Source organism: Phocoena phocoena, chromosome 20 (genome assembly GCF_963924675.1).
Source record: "Phocoena phocoena chromosome 20, mPhoPho1.1, whole genome shotgun sequence".
NCBI lineage: Eukaryota > Metazoa > Chordata > Mammalia > Artiodactyla > Phocoenidae > Phocoena > Phocoena phocoena.
Window position 1 is genome coordinate 18,268,215 of NC_089238.1, and position 20,255 is coordinate 18,288,469.

The window sequence follows — 20,255 nt, forward strand, 5'->3', positions numbered from 1 at the left end:
TCATGTACATGCAGCTGTCTTCTGTCCTGAGACCAGCCTTCCCAGAGGGGCGAAATCATCTCAATTAATCAATGTGGTTCCGACAGTAAACCCAGTTTATTTATGAACTTACCCCAATAAAAATCATGTCATTTTTTTTTTTTTAGTACCGTAGTACAGAAAACGCTCTAAAAAGTAGAAGCTTTAAATTTGGAGAAATACTTGTTTAATGCTTTTAAAGCTGAGTTTTTAAAAAGTTTAATAACTCAAAAGGTGGGTTCAAAGTAGAACATGTTAAGAGCAAATAGAAATCAAGGACTAAAATCAAGAAAATAATCCTGTTACTGAAACAAAGGTAAAACTGAGTCTGTTTAAAGTAAAAGTGGTAACTCTTTAGTAATGCTAAATTAAATATGTCATTTTATTAACCTACCTTAATAATGTTGTTGAGAAAAAGTGTCAAACATAAAACCACAAATAAATGTAACAATAGTTTCCCAAGCCTATTAAGGAAGCTTCCAGTTTTCAGGTTTTTCTAGAAATTAAAAGAGTTGAGTTTCAATTTTTTAATTTTAATATAACTTCATAAACATTTAAGATGAGATTACTTAAGAATTTAAAACATTGGGTCACACAACATATAGGGAAAATATAACCTAATTTTCATGAGGTTACATTGTCTTAAAATTTGTCTTTTTCTAATAGTAAATGAATCACTTAATAATAAGCTCCATATGATGAGGAAATGTATCCTAGTCCTTTTTTTTTTTTTTAAAGACCTCTTCAACCAGAGTATGGAGTCGGCCACTTAGAAGGTACTCAGCATATACTGACTGAACTTGATCCACTGATTCATCTTTTTATCCACTGATTCATATATCACAGACTATAACCCATTAAATAAAAGACCTATATAAAAAAAGTAAATTGTGCTCTTTGATACATAATAGTTTTCTTATAACCCTTAAATAACTTTATGGATTATCAAATATAATATCTAAACAGTTCAAATATAAGTGATGTTTATTTATAATTAAGGTTAAAAGGATAAATGAGAAGTACAGTTTTTAATAGTCAACTAAAAGCCTGTTTTTTTAAATTTTGTGAAGATTTGTCCATAGCAGCTCTCACTCAAAAGACTAATAACAAAATGTATTTATTCTTCCCAAAATGGAAAACAAAACAGCTTCTTGATATAAAAGTGCTTATGAGAAATGTTTCTCATATGCTTATAAGACAGAAAACAGGCTTTGCAACATTATTAAGGAAAAACAACTAACTCTTAAATTTTATGTAAATTTAAGAGATTTTAATTATATAATAAAGTCAAAAGATGAGGCCAATGTCAAAACATGTTATTCTAGGAAATGTCCCATTTTTTTCTAAAGGTATTTATTTGGAATCTCAAAATTCTCAAAACAGAGTTAATTTTAACTCACTTAAAAATCAATAATATGATATGGAAGGATGGGGGAAAGAGTGGTGTTACTACTTCAAATAACAAGGTGTCCACCAACTTTAAAGACTGTGACAAACACATTTCCACAAAGCAATATGTTCTTTTCACTCTTGAGTTCACACATGAAAAAAGTCAACATTTTTTTCTCTTTTATTCCAACTTTAAACCAATGGCAGTCAAACAAGTATCTCTGGCTAATCCTGAATTTAATTAAGATTCCAATTTTCTAAGAAATAATAAACGTCAAAACAAAGGAATGGCAGATCAGAAAGCCTGAAAACAAATGCTATACCATGCACTTCAAAAAAAGCAAATAATGGCCCTACTGCTTTTTAGTGGAAATTTGGTTATAAATGTTCCTTTGTATACTATATGAAAACAAGGTCTAAACAACCACACAATTAAAAAAAAAATTTACTTTGATTAAGGACAAAAAAAAGTCCTACCTGAAGTTTTCTTGCAATTAACACCGAAAGGTTAAAACTGATAAGCAATGATCCGAGAATCATGGAATTAAAAAACTGAAGAATGCAGACAAGGAATAAACCTGTTAGCTGTATACCATACAGCCATGTCACCTGCAACAACCAAGGATTAGATGGTTAAACAGATTTTTATCAAGAGACTCCCACATGCTGACAGGTTGGTCACTAGTTGGATACATCTCAAGTTATAAATAATGCAGAAAACACACCTAGCATCAAGTAATACAGTCTAAGAAAGGAAGATAGTAACTCTTTATTTACCTTTTAATTACAGAACATTTTCAACTTTATAACATTAAGAAGAACAGGGATATATGAAGTAGAGGAAGCAAACAATGGTATAAATATATTCTAGGAATAGGCAAATGCTGTTTGTAGTCTTTAATTTTCTTCTAAATTTCTTTACAGTTATGGCCTATAGTGTTTTACTGTATTCCAACAATCAGTATTTTTTTTTTTTTTTTTTGCGGTACGCGGGCCTCTCACTGTTGTGGCCTCTCCCGTTGTGGAGCACAGGCTCCGGACGCGCAGGCTCAGCGGCCATGGCTCACGGGCCCAGCCGCTCCGCGGCATGGGGGATCCTCCCAGACCGGGGCACGAACCTGTGTGCCCTGCATCGGCAGGCGGACTCTCAACCACTGCGCCACCAGGGAAGCCCAACAATCAGTATTTTTACCGTACTCCATTATTTCCCAATCTTCCCTAATGACTAATGATGTTGAGCATCTTTTCAGGTCCTTATTGAACATTTATATATCTTCTTTGGAGAAATATCTATCTAATCTTTTGTCCATATTTTAACGTTGAAAGAGTTGTAAGAATTCTTTATATATTCTGGAAATCCTTATTCAGATATATGATTTGCAAATATTGTCTCATATTTTGTGAGTTGTCTCTTCACTTTATTATTATTATTTTTTTGCTGTACGTGGGCCTCTCACTGTTGTGGGCTCTCCCATTGCAGAGCACAGGCTCCGGACACGCAGGCTCAGCGGCCATGGCCCACAGGCCCAGCTGCTCCGCAGCATGTGGGATCCTCCCAGACCGGGGCATGAACCCGTGTCCCCTGCATCGGCAGGTGGACTCGCAACCACTGCACCATCAGGGAAGCCCATCTTTTCACTTTCTTGATGGTATCCTTCCAGGTACAAAAGTTTTTAACTTTGATGAAGTCCAATTCATCTAATTTTTTCTTTAGTCACTTGTGCTTTGGGTGTTATATCAAAGAAGGCTTGGGCTACTCCAAGGTCATAAATATTTATTCCTATCTTTTCCTCTAAACATTTCATAGTTTTAGTTCTTAAAATCAGGTCTATGATCTAGTTTGAGCTCATGATTGTGTATGGTAAGAAGAAGGGGTCCAGTCCAACTTCATTCTTTTGCATATAGATATCCAGTTATCACAGCACCATTTTTTAAAATGGGGTTTTCCAATTTTTAAAAAAAATTTTTAATTTAATTTTTATTTATTTTTGGTCACATTGGGTCTTCGCTGCTGAGTGCGGGCTTTCTCTAGTTGCGGTGAGCGGGGGCTACTCTTTGTTGTGGTGCGTGGGTTTCTCATTGCGGTGGCTTCTCGTTGCAGAGCACAGGCTCTAGGCATGGGGGCTTCAGTAGTTGTGGCTCGTGGGCTCTAGAGCGCAGGCTCAGTAGTTGTGGTGCACGGGCTCAGCTGCTCCACAGTATGTGGGATCCTCCTGGAAGGATTACCTTGGAAGTTAAGTTGTGAAATTGAAAAGTGTGAGTCTTCCAACTTTGTTCTTTTTCATGATCTTTTTCGCTATTCTGGGTCCCTTGAGTTGCCATATGAATTTTAGGATCAGCTTGTCGATTTCTGCAACTGGGATTCTGAGAGGAACCATGTTCAGTTTGTAGATCCATTTGGGGAGTACTGCCACCTTAACAATAGAAAGTCTTCCAATCCATGAACATGGGAAATCTTTCCAATTTATGCAGGTCTTTAAAACTTTCAACAGTGTTCTGTAGTTTTCTGGGTATAAGTCTGCACTTCTTTAGTTCAATTTATACCTACATATTTTATTCCTTTTGATGCTTTTCCTTCTACGAAGTATTTGTATCTTTTGCTCCCTTTTCCATAGGGGTGTAAATATTTTCCTCATTAAATCTGTAGGAACTCTTTAAGCATAATGACTCATTCAGGAATACATTTTTTTAAAATAAAACTTTTTTTGTCTTTATTTGGATTACGATGTTTTTTGATGCTGGCAGTCTTTTTTTACACCAAGTAGGAATATTTAGAGAAAAAAGAGCAGTCTGTGTTACAAGATTGCACAGTTTTATAAATGTACAGTCATCCATTGGTATCTGTGGGGGACTGGTTTCAGTACCCACAGTGGATTAACAAAATCCTTGGATGTTCAAGTCCCATGGTCAGCCTTCTGCATCCATGAATTCAACCAACCGCAGAGGACTGTATATATTTATTGGAAAAATCTGCATATAAGTGGACCCACGCAGTGATACTCATGTTGTTTAAGGGTCAACTGTAATGGTATCCTAGGTTCAAGAGAAACACTGTGGGTGATCAGCTAGAAATGTAATACTGAGCAGTACTGTATACTGGAAAGTTGTGGATTATCAGTGGTATTTTTTTTTTTCCAGTGGTACTTTTGATGTTCCTTCTCAGGTTCTATTAGTTCAGGTTTAGAAACAAGGCAGCAATAATACTGTCTTCCTACACAGAACAATCAAAATTTTCTTCAATGGCATGCTCATGCTCTTCATTATCATTCATAATTAAACATTGTTAACATTTTTTAACATTCATAAAATATCAGGGAGTATGATAAATGACTCACTTATATCAACTCATTCAAATCGAGGCAGCTGGTTCTAGAGTCTATGTTCTTAACTGGCTAGAACATAAGTACTGCCACAGAGAATCAGAACTTTGGTATCAAAGTGTGCTAACATTGAATGTTTAATGCTCCAAGGGAATTAGGAAGGTCTGTAGTTTTACTGATCTTTTGAAAGAACTAGCTTTTTATTTCACTAATTTTCTCTGTTGTTTTTATGTTTTCAATTTCACTGATTTTTGTTCTTTTCTTTATTGTTTTCTTCCTTCTGCTTGAGTTGGGGTTATTGTGCTCTTGCTTTCCTAGTTTCGTAAGGTGGGAGCTTGGTTATGGTTTAGGTTTTTCCTCTTTTATAATGTGTGTAGTGGTACACATTTCCCTCTTAGTGCTGCTTTAGCTGCACCACACAAGGTTTGATATGTTGCATTTTTGTTGCCACTGAGTTCAGTGTTTCCTCAAGGCTTCCTCTTTGACCCATAGATTATTTAGAAGTGTGCTGCTTAGTTTCCAAATATTGGAAATTTCCTTATCTTTTTGTTGATTTCTAGTTTGAATCCATTGATTCAATCCATTGGGTATTCTGCTGTTGTTGGGTGGAATGTTCTATAAATGTTGGTTAGATCCTGTTAGTTGATGGTGTTGTTGAGTTCTATATCCTTAACGATTTCTGTCTGGTTCTCAATTGTTGAGAGAGAGGGGTGCTGAAGTCCTCAATTCTTTTTGGGTTTGTCTGTTTCTCCTTTCTGTTCTGTCACAGTTTTTGCTTCACATATACTGTGGCACTGTTGGTTAGTACATGTACATTTAGGATTGCTATGTCTTCTTGGTGGATTAATACTTTTATTAGTATATACTATTCTGGTAATTTTCTTTGCTCTCATGCCTACATTACCTGATATTAATATAGCCACTCTTACTTTCTTTTGATTAATATTTGCATGGTGTATCTTTTCCTACCCTTTTATTTTCAATCTACCTATACTGTTTGTTTGAAGTGAGTTCCTTGTAGAAAACAATTGGTTTGTGCTTTTTTAATCTATTCTAACCCATCTCTGTCTTTAAATAGTTGTATTTAGATCATTTACCTTTAATGTAATTTTTTAAACGTCTTTATTGGAGTATAATTGCTTTACAGCGTTGTGTTAGTTTCTGCTGTATAAAAAAGTGAATCAGCTATGTGCATACATATATCCACATATCCCCTCCCTCTTTCTTGCATCTCCCTCCCACCCTCCTTATCCCACCCCTCTAGGTGGTCACAAAGCACTGAGCTGATCTCCCTGTGCCATGCAGCTGCTTCCCACTAGCTATCTATTTTACATTTGGTAATGTATATATGTCAATGCCACTCTCTTACGTCGTCCCAGCTTACCCTTCCCCCACCCCGTGTCCTCAAGTCCATTCTCTATGTCTGCGTCTTTATTCCTGTCCTGCCCCTAGGTTCTTGAGAACCATTTTTTTTTTTTAGATTCCATATATATGTGTTAGCATATGGTATTTGTTTTTCTCTTTCTGACTTCACTCTGTATGACAGACTTTAGGTCCATCCACCTCATTACAAATAACTCAATTTCGTTTCTTTTCATGGCTGAGTAATATTCTATTGTATATATGTGTTATTATTGATATGATAGGTCTTAAATCTGCCATTTTATCATTTGCTGTTTGTTCACTCCATTTTCCATTTCTTTTCTGCCTTCCTGTGGGTAACCTGAATATTCTTAGAATTCCATTTTTACTTATTTATAGTATTTTTGAATGTATCTCTGTGTACAGATTTTTAGTGGTTGTTCTGGGTTATTACATTATACATTCATAACTTACTACAGTCTACTAGTGTGGACATTTTACCAGTTTGAATCAAGTGTAGAAATTTTACATCAATTTAATTCCCTTTACTTTTCCCATTTACAACTGTCATAAATATTTCCTCTACATACATTGAGAACCATAAGACCATATTATTATTTTTGCTTCGGCTATCAAACATAATTTAGAACACTCAAGATGAGAGAGGAAGTTTATTATATTTATTCATATTTTTACTTTTAATTGCCTTTTCTCTCTTCCTGATGTCCCAACATTTCTTCTTTTATCATTTCCTTCTATTTCAAGAACTTCATTTAGCCATTTTTTTTTTAACAGTAGGTCCATAGGTAACAAATTCTGCTAGTTTTCCTTCATCTGAGAATGTTTTGCTTTCCCTTTCTTTCCTGAAAGATATTTTTGCTGGCTATAGAATTCTGGGTTGACCATTCTATTCTTTCAGCACCATGGTTTCTGATGAGAAACCCACTGTCGTTCAAACTGGTTTTCCCCTATAGGTATCATTTTTCCCTGAATGCTTTCAAGATTTTTTTCTTTATCTTTATTCTCCAGAAGTTTGATTATGATGTATCTTGGCATTGGTTTATTTGGGTTTACCCTATTTGACATTAGCTCAGCTTCTTGATTCTGTAGGTTTTGACAAATTTGGGAAGTTTTTGACATTCCTTCAAAAAGTATTTTTTTCAAATACTTTTTCCAGCCTCACTCTCTTTCTCTCCTTTTGGGGTTCTGATTATATGAATTAGACTTCTTGTTACGGTCCCATAGGTCTCTGAAGCTCTGTTCATTTTTTTCCAGCCTATTTTCTTGTTCAAATTAGTTCATTTCTAAACTGTTCTGTCTTCAAGTTCACTGATTCTTTCCTCTGTCCATTCCAGTCTACTGTTGAGTCCATCTACTGAGTTTCTGGGTTTTAAAAAATTTATTTATTTTAATTAATTTGTTTATTTTTTAGGCTGAATTGGGTCTTCGTTGCTGTGTGCGGGCTTTCTCTAATTGAGGCAAGCGGGGGCTACTCTTCACTGCAGTCTGTGGGCTTCTCACTGCAATGGCTTTTCTTGTTGTGGAGCACGGGCTCTAGGCATGTGGGCTTCAGTAGTTGTGGCTCGCGGGCTCTAGAGTGCAGGCTCAGTAGTTGTGGCGCACAGGCTTAGTTGCTCCGCAGCATGTGGGATATTCCTGGACCAGGGATTGAACCCATGTCCCCTGCATTGGGGGGGATTCTTAACCACTGTGCCACCAGGGAAGCCCATCTTTTGAGGTTTTTATTTTCATTATTGGAATTTTTCAGTTCTAAAATTTCCATTTGCTTCTTTTTATCTTCTAAATCTCTGTTAAGAGTTCCTATTTTTCATTTGTTTCAAGTGTGTTTGTAATTGCTCAATGAGAATTTTTTTATGATAGCTGCTTTAAATTCCTTGTCAGGTAATTCAACTTTTGTGTGCCTTGGTTTTGGCACCTGCTGATGGTCTCTGTTCATTCAAGAGATTTTCCTGGTTCTTAGTTTAACAAATGATCTTCAGTTGTATTGTATTATGTTATGGAACTCGGAATCTTATGTAAATCTTCTGCGTCAGCAGACCTCCTCTGACACCATGCCAGCGTCATGCCACTGAGGAAAGGACACTGCCTCATTATTTCCAGATGGGTTTGGATGTCCAGGGTGACCTGGACATTTGACCTCCACTGACTTTTGAGGGGCAGAAGAAAGAGGTGTCTCATTACTGCTGGGTGAAGATGAAAGTTTAGGCTCTCTGCTGACACCATCCTGGCAGAGATGGGGAGGGCTGTCTCATTACCAATAGGTTGAAGTTGAAGGTTCTCCACGTGGCATTCATGCTTCACCCTTTCTTGTCCTTTTGGCTTTTCTTGGGGCTTTTTTGGTTTGAGTCCATTGGTTTCTCCTGATTGCTGACTTTCCCAGTACCTAGTCTGAGATATATGCAGCAAAAAGAAAACCCAGTGAACTCACTGCCATATTCTTCCTCTGGTTTCGAGGTCTCTAGGTGTAGTCTACTTTCTTTTCTCCACCTCTCAAAATTTTCTTATATTTGTTTTTTACATATTGTCTAGGGCTTTTAATTGTACTTAGTAGGAAGAATAAGAAGTGCGTTTCCTTCATTTTGTCTGGAACCACGTGGAGCACTTTAAAATTGCCTCTTAGGCACTGATCACTAATGTGTTTTGTTTTCACAACAGGTAGTCTCCACATTCTTAGTCTTTAATCGAACAGAATTATATGCTTAGTAATAACATTTACTGTTCTGTTTTATATTTTAAAACCCTGTACACATTTCTCACTGAAAACTTGATCTTTTGATGGTAAGAGATTTTCCATCATCCATGAAAAGAAGATGATGTGTACTGAAAAATATATTGCTTCTTGTCACCACATCAGGCTCTGAATTTGTATTACTTTTTTCTATATCAATTATACTGACTCTTTCCCATTCAATATGATTAGAGATCAGTGATTCCAATTTATGAAGAAACTAAGGCTCCAAGAAGTTATATCACTTGACAAAGTTTAAAGAGCTAGTTATTTTCAGAGTTGATAGTAGCAACCTGGTATTATAACCCAGGATCCTTTCATTATAATACTGTTCCTCCTTTAATTCTGATAGTTATAACTACTTCTAACGCCAACAGAGTTTCAAATATAAAAGTTCAACGAAGCTTAGAACTGAATATGAAATAAATTAGCTGTATTATTCTTTAGTTTTGTGTGTGTGCCAAAATAGTACCTTTTATTCTGTTTTCCAATTTTTTAAAAAAGAAAAAGAAAAAGATGTTCATTACAGAAACATTCAAGAGATGTAAAGAACAAAAAGAAAATAAGAGCATCAATCACATAGCTGACTGCTAATACTTTAATGCATATATTTCTGGAAACTTTCCTCTCTCTATACATATGTTTTATTTTTAAAACAGGGAGAAGGAAAACTAATGGTTATATATAACTAACACTGTGTTACACAGTTAAGACGTGTTTGTTTAACAATACCCTATTGCTATTGACTTAGGTCATTTCCAGACTTTTCTTATTACAGTCCAGCTAAAATGAACATGTTTGATTATTTCCTTAGGATAAATTTCAAGAGGTCAAAATTTGGTGAAAAGACATACATGTTTTCTTAGGCTTTTGATACCTACTGTGAAAATACACTACAGAAAAATTATACACTAGGAAAAAATTTTTATATATATATATTCAAAATGGCTCAATATTATTTATTTATTTTTATTTATTTATTCTTTCATTTATTAATTAATTTATTTTTTATGTTAAAATGTACAATGTTCTTTTGAACATACTTGTTAGAAAGGGGGGAAAAGTGATATCACATATGAAGAGACTAACTGGCCTAAGCGTGTATGACAAGAAGAAATACAAAGGTATCTAGGCACCTCTTCCCCTTAGCCTGCAAGTCTCCATGAACAAAGCATAAAGAGTTTACAAAACAGGAAAGCAAATATAAACAGACAGCAACAGACTCAGCTTCATTTGTACATGCAGGTTTTAGAGGCATGTGGGCTCTATTATCATTATCTAATACCATATATATATACACACACATACGTATATTATACACCCACACACATATATACACATTTTAACTTTGGATTATCCACCTGCTTTCTTTTTTTAATTAAAAATAGTTTTAATTTTTTAATTTTTATTTTATATTGGAGTATAGCTGATAAATGATGTGTTACAGGTATACAGAAAAGTGATTCAGTTATACCCATAGAAGTATCCATTCTTTTTCACATACTTTTCCCATTTATCCACCTGCTTTCTTTACTGTATTTTACCTTCATATCTTCCCCTCTCAAACTCCATCCAAATTCTAGTCTCCTCATTTTTGGCCCACCTCTAGCATCTCTTTTCTGTGAAACCTTTCTAGCCGAAAAAGAAGTCTCCTCTTCTAGACTTCTGGCACTTACTGTTACTACAAATTGACATCTATAGATATACAGACATCCCTTTAATTGTATAGACATCTTTATTTCCCAAGCTAGATGGCAAACTCCCTGTGGATGGGACAAGGTCTTATACAGGTTGGAATTTTCTATAGCGCCTATCCTATTATTATGACTCAGTAGATAGATAATATATGTGTGTTGGTTGACTTTAATGTTTCCTAATTCAGATTCAGTCAGTTTCCAAAGATTGTTGCATCTCTTTTGACATGGAATATGTGAGTACAACTCTTCTCTATTAGATTATATTGCTGCCTTAGAGCTGGTGATAATATTTTATTATACTTGGAAAATATTTAAGTTACTGTTACTTTGGAATAGTAACTATGAGCAACTTAAAAACATATACAACACATTAAAACATATTTCTGCACATGACAAAAACCATACAGTTAAATGACAGCAGCACACACTGGGAGACAAACAATGGTTTCCTTTATAATTTCCTTATTTCATATGTGACCTCTGACCAATCAATAGGGATTCACATCCCGTACTGGTAAATGTTACTATGAAAATTTTACAAAGTACCACAGAAAAGCTGTTATACACCCATTGATTTCCTTGGGGAAAAAGAGGTGGGACAGTACACAGTAATACATTTTAAAATAGCTATCTTATACTTTAAAATTTAAGTCAACTCTATAAAGGACAACTGATTTAGACATTTGTGCTCCAAATAAATCCATCTTTTTTTTAAGGCCACGCCACATGTGGGATCTTTGTTCCCCGACCAGGGATCGAACCTGTGCCCCCTGCAGTGGAAGTGTGGAGTCTTAACCACTGGCCTGCCAGGGAAGTCCCAAAATAAATCCATCTTTTAATGTAAAATAAGCAGAATAAAAATTAAGATGGTCAAACTAGGCTGCATAAATTACTCAGCTTCAACTGACTACAGCATATTTACATTATAGCTAAGAAGCAGCTTCAACTTTATCATTAAGCATGTGCATATTTTGAGCTCATTCTATCATATAAAACATTAAACAACAACCATCTCAACTGAGAAAAGAGAGCAAACCCTACCTTCACTGCTGGCAGCATGTCCAAGGAGTCCAGTATGAACAGCACTAATGCTTGCATCAGCATCATAAATTGATTAAATTGCCATGTTAGACTAAAGAGAAAAGTTGATATGAAAATGGCAAGAAGTGTCAGCCTCTGTAAAAAGAAAATCTTTGTATAATTTACATGTCTCTAGTAATAAAAAGCCTCTCAGACAAGTGTTCTGAAGAGCAGCCAATATCTCTATAAACCAAACAGAAAAACTATGAACTGTTGCTCTGAAAACTCTTGCATTTGTTATTTAAGTTCTAAATAGCCTGACGTGACACTCTGCATATAAATATTCACATATGGTATGTGTATTCCATATTATCATGGAGGCGATAATGCACCAAATCACATCTCAAGAGCAATGGCTTAAAAATTCTGACAGTTCTGTAGAAATTTTGTGTGGGTTTGCCATAATTGTTTAAGGGCAAATAATGTAGAGTACATTTTTAACATCAAAAATGAAAACATTTTCTTTGCAAAGTAGGAACAGGTTTAGAAAAAGAAAACAATTTAACTCAAGTTAAAAAATTGGTCATGGAATAATAACTATTAACATGCACTTGGACACTATGAACATCACATTTTCTGAAGCTTCTAAGATAAAATTGGAGAACTAAAAATATATACAAAGTATTATAAAAACTTACTTGAGAAAGGGGCTGTAAGTTTGGTCTCAGGAAATATGTAATTGCTGCTATCTGAATTGCAAAGAATGGCAGCGCCCAATTCTCTCTCAGTGGGATGGTAAACTCAACCCTTGTGGTATCTATTCTGCACAAGGAAAACACAAAGGACCAAAGTAGTAATTTTTACTATCATTACCTCAAAGATTTCCTAAAGTGAAAGACATATTATGTTAAGTATATTTAGATTTTGGTTCTTGGTTCTCAATAATTTGCCTTTATCATCATCATCATAACGCCTGCAACATAAAACTGGCATTGAGAAAATTTAACTAACCTGTCCACAGGTATGCAGTGGTAGAACTGGGGTAGAACTGGTAGTGCTTTATACTTGAGTCTTAATTTTGTCATTGATTAATAACTTTTTTTTTTTTTTTTTTTGCGGTACACGGGCCTCTCACTGTCGTGGCTTCTCCCGCTGCGGAGCACAGGCTCCGGACGCGCAGGCTCAGCGGCCATGGCTCACGGGCCCAGCCGCTCCGCGGCACGTGGGATCCTCCCGGACCGGGGCACGAACCCGTGTCCCCTGCATCGGCAGGCGGACTCCCAACCACTGCACCACCAGGGAAGCCCTGATTAATAACTTTTAAAAGCTCCTTGACTCCCCTAAAATGTGTACCCCCAGAGGGCAAGTGTAGTTAAGTTTTCAACTTTGTACACCTAGTACCAAGAACGATCCCTATACATACTAGGAATCCAATAAATGTCTTTATTTACTTTTAATAGAAACAATAAATTTGACTTTAATTTATTCTTTTTTTAAATTTATTTTTTGTTGAAGTAGAGTTGAATTACAGACTTTAATTTACTCTTAGCAGGAATAATATGTTAGATTAAAATGTTAAGAGCGGACTTCCCTGGTGGCACAGTGGTTGAGAGTCTGCCTGCCGATGCAGCGGACGTGGGTTCGTGCCCCAGTCTGGGAAGATCCCACATGCCGCGGAGCGGCTGGGCCCGTGAGCCATGGCCGCTGAGCCTGCGCGTCCAGAGCCTGTGCTCCGCAACGGGAGAGGCCACAACAGTGAGAGGACCGCGTACCGCAAAGAATAAATAAATAAATAAAATGTTAAGAGGCAGCATAACATAGTGGTCTCACACTCTGCATTTGAATTCTGACCAAGACTTAGCTCCATGTGTGCACGTGTGTGTGTGTGTGTGTGTATGCCTTTATCTATATATAAATATATATGCCTATATAAATATTCTCATATATATATATATATATATATATATATATACACACACACATGCACACATAACCTTTTTATATATTTATACATATAATGTATATGTATATGTATAAAATGACCTTTTAAGCTTCAATTACCTCACTTCTAAAATAGTAATAATGGGCTTCCCTGGTGGCGCAATTGGTTGAGAGTCTGCCTGCTGATGCAGGGGACACGGGTTCGTGCCCAGGTCTGGGAGAATCCCACATGCCGCAGAGTGGCTGGGCCCGTGAGCCATGGCCGCTGAGCCTGCGTGTCCGGAGCCTGTGCTCCGCAACGGGAGAGCCCACAACAGTGAGAGGCCCGCATACCACACACACACACACACAAAATAAAATAAAATAAAATAAGTAATAATAATAGTACCCACTCTACAGGGTTGTTAAAATCATACATATAAAGTATGATGTAAAGTGCTTGGCATATAGTAAGCACTCAGTAAAGTTATAATAAGAAGTAATTTGTTGAGGATTACAACATAAAATCAACATCAGAATTCATGTTCAAGTTTTAAGACTGCTACTGACTATTGGTGTTGCTTTTAATAGGTCAGGCAATAATTCGATTTATCTCGAATATGTTTTTTAAAAATGCTATTTCATAATGCTCCAGGGTTTGGAAATTAATAGATATTAATTAAATAATGTAAGAACTTCCTTACACTTGTACAGTGCTTTATACTTTGCTAATTATGAGCTGCATACAATCTTACTGAGGTTGATAATAAAGATATTAATAAACCTTTTAAGAGATGAGATTTGTGGCTGGAGAAATACTGATCACACAGCAAGCTGGTAATAGAATTGGGATTATTATAGATGATTCTCTTGACTTACAATTCAGTGTTTTGTTCCTCAGCTGTAGATATACATATAAAAGTAGGACTTTCTACCTTACTAAATAAGAAAACCTCCACTAGGTAACCCAAAGAGAAAATACTCCACACAAAATGTGGCAGAACAACCTTCTTTAAACTGGAAATGAAGTAACTTCACTTTAACTTATACCTTAAAAAGGGAGAAGGGAATACTGATTCCAACTCACCTATTTGTGACATACCAGAAAGCTGCTAAGAGTCCTGACAGCCACGTACCACTCAGGAGCCAGCTGGTTATGTAAAGAGCTGTGACATACATTGCTTGGAGTCCAAATAAGGTGTAAATATAAAAATAAACTGGCTCTATATATTTCTGTAAGGGAATGATAAAAAAAAGTCTGTTAAAGAAGCCCTACTCCTTCTCATTGCCATTTACAAAATATGACAGTGGAAATTTAATATTCAGAAGCTTGGTATTAATTCCAAGAAATAAGCGTACATCACTCCTTCCTGTGTAAAAGTGTGCTAGCAGCCTTTCTTCTCAATACAAAAGCAGAAAAGGAAGTCCTTGAGGATTCTGGCTTCATTTTTTGTTTTTTTAAAGTATTTATTTATTTATTTGGCTGCCCTGGGTCTTAGTTGTGGCACGTGGGATCTAGTACCCTGACCAGGGATCAAACCCAGGCCCCCTGCATTGGGAGCGTGGAGTCCTCACCACTGGACCACCAGGGAAGTCCCCAGTTTCATTCTTTAGACGAGTTTTACAGCTAACTTTATCCAGTATTACCTTATTCACATGAGAAGTGGTCACTGTGATTTGCTAACTCTCCAGGTTGTTGTTTTTTTATTTCAAAGATAAATGAGGGGCTTCCCTGGTGGCGCAGTGGTTGGGAGTCTGCCTGCCGATGCAGGGGACGCGGGTTCGTGCCCCAGTCTGGGAGGATCCCACATGCCGCGGAGCGGCTGGGCCTGTGAGCCATGGCCGCTGAGCCTGCGCTTCCGGAGCCTGTGCTCCGCAACGGGAGAGGCCACAACAGTGAGAGGCCCTACTAACGCAAAGAAAAAAAAAAAAAAAAAAAAAGATAAATGAGGAGTGATCACATGTTTCCAAATGAAAATATTTATCAGCTTCTAGACTGCATACTTTAAGCCTGGAAGCATCTATATGTAAAAATATCTTACAAAATATAAATAAAAAGCAAAATTCACAATATGTATGGAGAAAATTAGGATACTACTGTTTTTATACCAAGCCAGTTGAAGATCAGAAAAACATATGTGAAACATTCAACTTAAAATGTCAGACTTTGACTTTCATCTAATATTAAATTCAATGTCACAGAACACAACATACCTGTATGGGTAGAACTCTATATAAAATACTGAGAAAAACCTCTTGGTAAATATTCATTCGTTGAAGGAGGTTAATTGTCCTCATAGATTCGGTTTTGTTATCATATATTAAGCCATGAAAACCTAAGATTGATATTTGAAAATTCAGTAAAAGATAATTATAATTAAATTATTCATTCAAAACTATTCATAGATTCTTTAGTAATACGCCAGAGAATGTGCTAGGTGTTGCGGATATAATAGTCCTATCCATGAAAAGCATACCATATATTAGATGGACATTATTTAAATGTTTACACAAACATAGGTAAATTATAACTTCTGTGATGTAATAGAAGAACCGTATGATTCTTCTACAGAAATTTGGGCAAGAGGATTTTATATTTCCCTGCTCTGCCTTCCTGCCATGAGACCTGTAGTACCTCCTTTGGGAGAGTATATGAAGCCTCCCTCCCACCCCCAGGGATGGGTTTGGCCATTTGACTTGCTCTGACCAATGGCAGGTGAGTGGATGTGACACAGGTCACATCTGAGCAGAATCTTTAAGAGACAATGCATGCTTCCACCAGCAATCTTGCTCTTTCCCTCTGCAGTGGTAACAGTATGTTCCACATAGGGGCTGGATAATGAGAGTGAGAAATAAATCTGTTGTTATAGAATTCCATTGTTATACTGAGGTCATTTGCTACTGTAACCAAGCCAACTAATTAACAGAAGGTATGAACAGTTCACAGAAGAAAACATGCACACGGTCCTTACACATCTGAAAAGATGCTCAACCTCACTCCTACTAGAATAGCAAATTAAAACTACACTAAGATATTGTTTCTCACCTAGCAGCTTGGAAAAAATCAAGAAGTTTGACAATATACTCTGTTAGCGAGGCTGTAAGGCTCTTTCATACACTGTAGCTGGGAATGCAAAATGGTATAATCCCTATGGAAGACAATTTGGCAACACCTAGCAAAATTACATGTGCATTTACTCTTTGATCCAGGAAGCCCATGTCTAGGAACAGATTCCAAAGACAGACTGGCAAAAAGACAAAATGACATAGGTACAAGGTCATTCCTGCAGTGCCATCTGTAAAAGCAAAAGATCAGAAACAATGCCAAAGTCCATCAACAGGAGGTGTTTTGGAATGAAATGTGTCCCCCCAAATTCCTATGTTGAAGCCCTAACCCCAATGTGTCTGTATTTGGACAGGGTCTACAAGGAGGTAAAAAGATTAAGTGAGGTCATAGGGTGGGGCCTTAATCAGATAGGACTTGGTGTCCTTATAAGAAGAGGAACCAACAAGAGAGGGCTCTCTCCCTCCCTCTATGCACACACACAGCGGAAAGGCCTTGTAAGGACATGGCAAGAAGGTGGCCATCTACAAGCCAGAAAGAGGCTTCACCAGAAACCAACCCCGACAGTACCTTGATCGTAGACTTCTGGCCTCCAGAACTGAAAGAAAATAAATTTGTACTGTTTAAGCTACCCACTCTGTGTTATTTTGTTACGGCAGTCCTACTAGACTAATACAGGAGTGTTATGGACTGAGACTTTATATGGCCCCCTATTTTGAAGCCCTAAGGCCGCCCCCCTCCAATGTGATGGTATTGAAGATGAGCCTTTGGGAGGTAATTAGGTAGAGACAAAGGTTATAAGAGGGGGACCCTCATAATGGGATTAGTGCTCTTATCAGAAGAGACACTGGAGAGCTTGCTCTCTGTCTCTGTCTTCCATGTGAGGATACAAAGAGAGGTGGCCAGCAACAAGCCAAGAGAGTCCTCACCAGAACCCAACTGTGCTGGTACTCTGATCTTAGACTTCCAGCCTTTGGAACTGTGAGAAAATAAATTTCTGTTTTTTTAAGCCACCCAGTCAATGTTAGTTTGTTATGGCAGCCTGAGTAGACAAGGACAAGAAGGCTACTTGAATAAAGTTATGGTTACCCACACCAAGAAGTACTATGCAACTGCAAGAAAATAAGTAAGTAAATAAATAAGGAATATCATGATACTCTACTATAGAGTGATCGAGATTTCAGTCAAGTGAAAAAAGCAAGACAGAGGACAGTGTATACAGTAAGCAGGGTTTTTTCTGTAATAAAAGGGAAAATATGAATATATAAAGTATTTGCTTATATTGAAAATACTAATGGTAGAAGAATAAACCAAAAACGAATACAAATAGTTACCTAAATAGTGAGGAAAGAAACAGGGTGGAGGTGACAGGGATGGAGGTGGACTTCCCTGAATGCTCCCTGTTTTAGCGTTTTGACTTTGGAACCATGTAAACATTTTTTTAATAAGTATAAAAAATATATAAAATTTTTTAACAAAGCAATCACTGAAAACCAAAAGCAAGATAAAACAAAGAAACCTACTGAGTTGGTAGCTTGGTCACATAAAAAGAACTCTTTCCAGTGTTCTTGGGAATAGAGGAATATGACTGTAAATTCCTAGTAGGCTACATCCTAAGGACAAAAAGAATTAGAAAGACAGCTTGAACTGTTTTCAGGCAATCATACTGTTAGTAGCAATATTATCATTGCTACACTGAAAGTATTCTACATAGCAGCATAAAACAAATAAGTGATAATGTCATAGAAGCCAAAATTTTCAACTTAAAGAAAACAAGATACAAATATAAAGTCAAAAAAGTAAAAACCTTGTTATCCTAATTTTGAACTAAAAATAGCTCTATTCATATTTTCTTTTAGGAAAAAAAAGTCACATTTCCTACTCTGCTCACTAAAGGTCTGGAAATAAGGACCAAACTAGTAGCAATAAGTGCCTCTAGTACCCAGACTGTGGTCTCTAAATAGCCACTAAAGAGAACTGGGGCTCCTTGGAGAAACAGCTGATTCTGGGTCATGGGTAGGAAATACACAAAATGGGCTTGAAACATCTTGTCATGCCAAAGGAGTTTTCAAAGGCTACTGGAGTCATGTCAAAAAGACAGCAGTTGGTGGTTAAGAATCCACCTGCCAATGCAGAGGAGAAGGGTTCAAGCCCTGGTCCGGGAAGATCCCACATGCCGCAGAGCAACTAAGCCCAGGTGCCACAACTACTGAGCCTGCGCTCTAGAGCCCACAAGCCACAACTACGGAAGCCTGCATGCCTAGAACCCGTGCTCCGCAACGAGACAAGCCACCGCAATGAGAAGCCTGTGCACCACAATGAAGAGTAGCCCCAGCTTGCCACAACTAGAGAAAGCCTGCACAGCAACGAAAAACCCAATGCAGCCAAAAAAAAAAAAAAAAAAAAGACAGCAGCTGATTTGAAGGGCATCCCACTGGCCAAAGACTGGACAACTTGTTATAAGAAGAATAATGCAAAAGATTGAAATGCATGAAATATGTTAGAAATCCATGTGTTTATGATAATATTTAAAAAGCAAACCTTTAGGGGATGCTAGAGAGGTAACTCATTCTAAAACAAAGGGAAAGGATCAATACTTATCCCACCTTTCCTTTAGGAACTGACATTCTGGGTTGCCAAATAGTTGATGAGAAAACGTTTTTATTTAGAGAGGAAGTCCATCTGATAATGAGGGAAGGAATTACAGAATCAGAATATCACCATGCTGTAGTCCTTATGTAATGAACAGATTTAAGTGATGATCATCAATGGTGATAAACCTAGGTGAAAGGCTAACTAAGAACTTAATAATGGATGGCCCAGTCTAAACTCCACAAGAATGAGCTGCACATTATGTACCCCTGATGTGGACGTGTACAACACCACCTAGGAAGTATTCTTGCTAAAAAGCAGAACCTAAATCTGAGCAAGCCTCTCGATCTAACTGCCAATTAAGAGGAAATTCAGACAACAGAGAAACACTGAATGGCACCATTGGGGCTCCACCAAAATCCAGAAAGTAGAAAACTCAGACAAAGCAATCAGTGTTTCCAGTGAAGAATTACAAGAAAAAAAAGATGGTGAGAAATCCATAGCTTAAAAGAAACAAAGACATAGCGAAAGACTGCAATGTATGAGCTTTATTTGGATTTCAAAACTACATTAAAAATCTGTAAGAGGAAAATGAGAATATTGAATAGATATTTGATATTAAGTAACTTCTTAATTGTGATAATGACAACTTGGTTATGTTTATAAAAGGGATGGGCTTCCCTGGTGGCGCAGTGGTTGAGAGTCCGCCTGCCGATGCAGGGGACACGGGTTCGTGCCCCAGTCCGGGAGGATCCCGCATGCTGCGGAGCGGCTGGGCCCGTGAGCCGTGGCCGCTGAGCCTGCGCGTCCGGAGCCTGTGCTCCGCAGCGGGGGAGGCCACAGCAGTGAGAGGCCCGTGTACCGCAAAAAAAAAAAAAAAAAAAAAAGGGAATTGCCATTCTTTAGAAAATTATACTGATATATTTACAGATGAAACAATATGATGTCTTGGAGTTACTCCAAAATTATCCAGGTTGAGGATGGGGGTAGAGAGGAAACAAGATTGGTCATAAACTGGTAACCACTGTAATTGAGTGATACTTGAGTGCAAATCCATTAGAGGATTTTCTCTACCTTTTTATATGTTTGAAAGTTTCTAAAAGAATAATCTTAACAAATAACTA

At 37.1% G+C, this 20,255-nt stretch overlaps 1 protein-coding gene across 1 annotated transcript in view; it reads right to left on the reverse strand.

The window, feature by feature from the left end:
* The window catches only part of DPY19L3 (dpy-19 like C-mannosyltransferase 3), a 68,820-nt gene that overhangs the window by 23,543 nt on the left and 25,022 nt on the right, over positions 1-20,255 (reverse strand). The window contains exons 4-9 of the mRNA XM_065899249.1: positions 15,690-15,811; positions 14,563-14,708; positions 12,254-12,377; positions 11,577-11,711; positions 1,885-2,016; positions 413-514 (exon numbers count right to left, since the gene is read on the reverse strand). Of these exons, the coding sequence (XP_065755321.1) occupies positions 413-514; positions 1,885-2,016; positions 11,577-11,711; positions 12,254-12,377; positions 14,563-14,708; positions 15,690-15,811 (761 nt within the window). The remainder of the gene's footprint in view (positions 1-412; positions 515-1,884; positions 2,017-11,576; positions 11,712-12,253; positions 12,378-14,562; positions 14,709-15,689; positions 15,812-20,255) is intronic.